Genomic DNA, 3,746 nt, shown 5'->3' with positions numbered 1-3,746 from the left:
CAGCTTTCGCGCATGCGCACAAAACGCCTACAGATGAAGTAACAGGAATAAGAGTTCACACAGAGCTCATTGATTACAGGAGGGCAGCAGGTCATGAATTAAAAACAAACATTAGACATCACTTCATTGCCTCCTCTTGTAGGTCGCACATCTGGACCCCCATCACGGGGATGTTGACCCAAACACAAATAACTGCAAATACTCCCAAGGCTCACAGCATCTGTCGACTCTCTGCTGCCTGGCCCTCTTTGATGAAGGAGCGGTCAGTCGTCCCAGTGGGACAGCAGCGCTAATGCTAAGAGACAGATACCTCGTTAGCATGATAGCATTCCCCCCCCCCGAGGGCAGACGTCTATTGTTAGCATGATAGCGTGGCCCCGGAGGGAACGGTTATTTCCAGTGCTAGCCAGCTCAGAGGGACCTTGCTTGTTGTTAGCATGTTAGCGCTGCCCGGCGGGGATCTGAGGCCGCACTGAGGACACACACACACACACACACACACACAGAGTGGATGACACACATACTGTATGTGGCTGATCTAATGCTGATTTATTGATATTTGAACAGTTTGATTTTAAAGAAACTTTGAGGGCTGAAGCCTGCGACGTTGGACCCCTTTACTTTACTTTACTACAGACCTTAAAGAGTCCTCTAGAAGCCTGTCGGTATAAGAACATGGTATTTTTAACATGGTGTCTGCCTGCTAACATTTTTAGGGCAGACATATTTTATATTATATTATTTATATACATTTATATTTAGCTTATTACCAAGTGGTGATTTTGCTGTTCTATGTTGCGTACAGATTCGAAAAATAGACAAAAGCAGATAAAACATTAAACGTGCATGACAAATGACAGAAATCACAGGCTCTGCAGGGGAAGTTGTTTTAAATTAGAGATGGAGCCTAAAAATGTGACAAAATGGAGGAGACGTCACTGTTTGGACTAAATGCAAAAGCTTAAATGTCGCCGTCTGGCCAAAATATATTCAAGAAATCAATCATACCAGCTGCCATTAAAGTAATAAACAAGCACTGAGAGAATTAGTGCTTCAACACTTTATAGCCCAACAAATATATGTGCAAATACAAGTGTGTGTGTGTTAGCGAGGGACGATCCAATACCTATCAAGATACATGCGCTACGATACGATTCAGGGACAATTCTTAACCTTTGCTTAATGTAGATCTTTATTTTCTAAATTAAAAAAAGCCAATTCTATAAAAAGTGACATTTCTTATCTTCAAATACAAATAGTTTATAAAAAACCAAAGTCTCTTTTTCAGAATTGCAGGTCATTCATTGTTTTAGTTAATTCAAGTTGCTGATAGTTTTGTCATTGGTCGATAACGAGGGCCGCCGCTGTTTGTAAGGAATGCTCGCTCTCAGACAGATCATGCCTTTTACAGAGTTTATTAAAGACTGCATGAGGAAGACGATGGATAACATTTGCCCTGTAAAGAGTAATAGTGGCTCGTAATTGAGGAAGTATCGTCACATTAAGAGAAAGGTGGGTGATGGGGAAGCGAATGTAGTATGTGAGTATTTATTATGGTGCCCAAGTAAGACATTATCAAACCTCTGCCTTAGACAAGCTGGAGCTCAGTTGTGGCTGTAAAGTGTTTAGTATCTTGCATGTTGTTGCTTATGCTAACTGTATTAGTATCCACAGACTCCTCGCCGCCTGCACAGGTGTCACCAGGTGAGTGTTGAGATCTGTTGTGCTACCGCTGGACTGCTAACTAACTGCTGTCTGACAGATCTTACGTATGGACAGACTTTCCTTCTTATAGAATCCAAATGTCTTCCGGACTTTGGATTTGATGGCGCTCTGTAAGCTTCAGTCAGCAGATTCCTAACTTTAGAATCAGACCAATAAATGGTACATTTAGATCCATCCAGGGGTCTGAATACCGATGTAGTTGCATCTATAACGTTAAAACTGTTTTCAGACTGTATCTTTTCTTTAAATGCGTATATTTTTGTTTTCATTCTGTGTAAGCTATGTCAAAGACACATTTTTATCGCCTTGCTACACCAACCACTGCCATTTGGTGACAAATGCTGTAAAATTTAACAGAAATGAATTTAATCACGTATTATAGCCACATTTCAGGCTTAAGTTCAATGAAAAAAGACCAAAAAATATCTATAAAACTATTTATTCATTTCTAATGCCACCTGTAGATATTTCTATTCAATGCTTTACTGATTTTTTATTTTTCTTTCCAAGCCATTATTGATCAATGTGATTGTGAATATTTCCTGTGTGTGAAGCACAGAGCGGTCACAGAAAACAGAGCAAACATGAACTATGTTTTACTTTTGGTTTGTTTGGTGACCTGGATTTTAGGACAAACTGGAGCTTGAACAACAAGACAGACAACCAGACAAATGTCATTTTTGGACAAGATTTAAAGGATGAGGACAGAAGGTGAAAGAGAGGGCAGATGATGGAGGGATGTGCACTGACAGAGAGGGATGAGAGGGTAAAAGAGGTCATGTGGATGTTACAGTGAAGAGACAATGATACAGGACAAAACAAAAAAATTAAAACATACAAGTGGAACAAACAGCTCAGACAGCAACTAAATCTGTTATTCTTGTTTTCTGCTGAAAAACACAAAATGCTTATTCTTCACACGTCTGTCTGTGTTTGCAAAATCTTAATCTGTCCAATACTTTTGGTTCATGACCAAATTCCTGCTAAACTAGCAGCCCTGAACTGTACTCTGCATTCTGTGCAAATTAGCAAATGTTAGCATGCTAGCTTAGCAATGAGATATGGCAGAAATGGAATATAATATTTACAGGTATGTTTTCATTAGTGTATAATCACCTGAATATAAGAATCATTGTGTTTTAGTTACCTTATGATGAGATGTTTTTATCTACAGAGGGTCCTCTTCTGGCGGAGTCTGCCATGTTTCTACAGGAGCCCTGAATGGACAAACCAAACACTGGCTGAAAATAGGACCTTTCAAAAGTTTCACGGCCGCCGATTGATTATCAAAATAATTATTTGCCCATTAATCAACATTATTTTACTCCTGCAGCGAGCAGAAGCTCAAACGTTTTAACATCTGGAACCAGTTGTACAAAGACTAACTTTAAACTGTACATGTGGTTATCTGAAAATAATAATCCTCTCTTCTTCTTCCTCCTTCTGTCGCAGTCTGCTCCCAGTTCTCCAAGGGCGTGTACGCCATCATGGGTCTGTACGACCGGCGGACGGTCAACATGCTGATGTCTTTCTGCGGCTCTCTGCACGTCTGCTTCGTCACGCCGTCCTTCCCCGTTCACACCAACAACCAGTTCGTCCTGCAGCTGCGGCCCCAGCTGCAGGAGCCCCTCATGGCCCTGCTGGAGCGCTTCGAGTGGACCAGGTTCGTCTACATGTACAGCTCCAACTCAGGTGAGGATGCAACTGTACGGATGACTTCTGTGTGTATGTTAGAGATGTTAAAGGGCGTGTTTATCTTCTGTCTCATACTAGCAGTTAGTGTTGACATTTTTATTATTTAATTGTGCAATATGCAATTTCTGCCACATCAAAACACTTAAAAATCACTGCTTCTCACAACCACAACGCTGACGCAGGCACAAAGGCGCGATATGACGCCATCGACAGGCAACCGGTGAAACGCAGCGTTACCTGAATAAAAAGAGAGATTTCTCTGAGTTTGAACTTTGTTGGAAACATTTGGGATAATGTAAGAACTCAACTACATAAAGAACATAGAG

At 41.0% G+C, this 3,746-nt stretch overlaps 1 protein-coding gene across 1 annotated transcript in view; it reads left to right on the top strand.

The window, feature by feature from the left end:
* Positions 1-3,746, top strand: part of LOC118331701 (glutamate receptor 1-like) — a 76,748-nt gene that overhangs the window by 23,173 nt on the left and 49,829 nt on the right. The window contains exon 3 of the mRNA XM_035666767.1: positions 3,178-3,417. Coding sequence (XP_035522660.1) covers positions 3,178-3,417 — 240 coding nt within the window. The remainder of the gene's footprint in view (positions 1-3,177; positions 3,418-3,746) is intronic.

This window comes from Morone saxatilis, unplaced genomic scaffold (assembly GCF_004916995.1).
Source record: "Morone saxatilis isolate NCDOM2014 unplaced genomic scaffold, NCSU_SB_2.0 Contig20, whole genome shotgun sequence".
NCBI lineage: Eukaryota > Metazoa > Chordata > Actinopteri > Moronidae > Morone > Morone saxatilis.
This window is presented reverse-complemented; position numbering and strand designations above follow the sequence as displayed.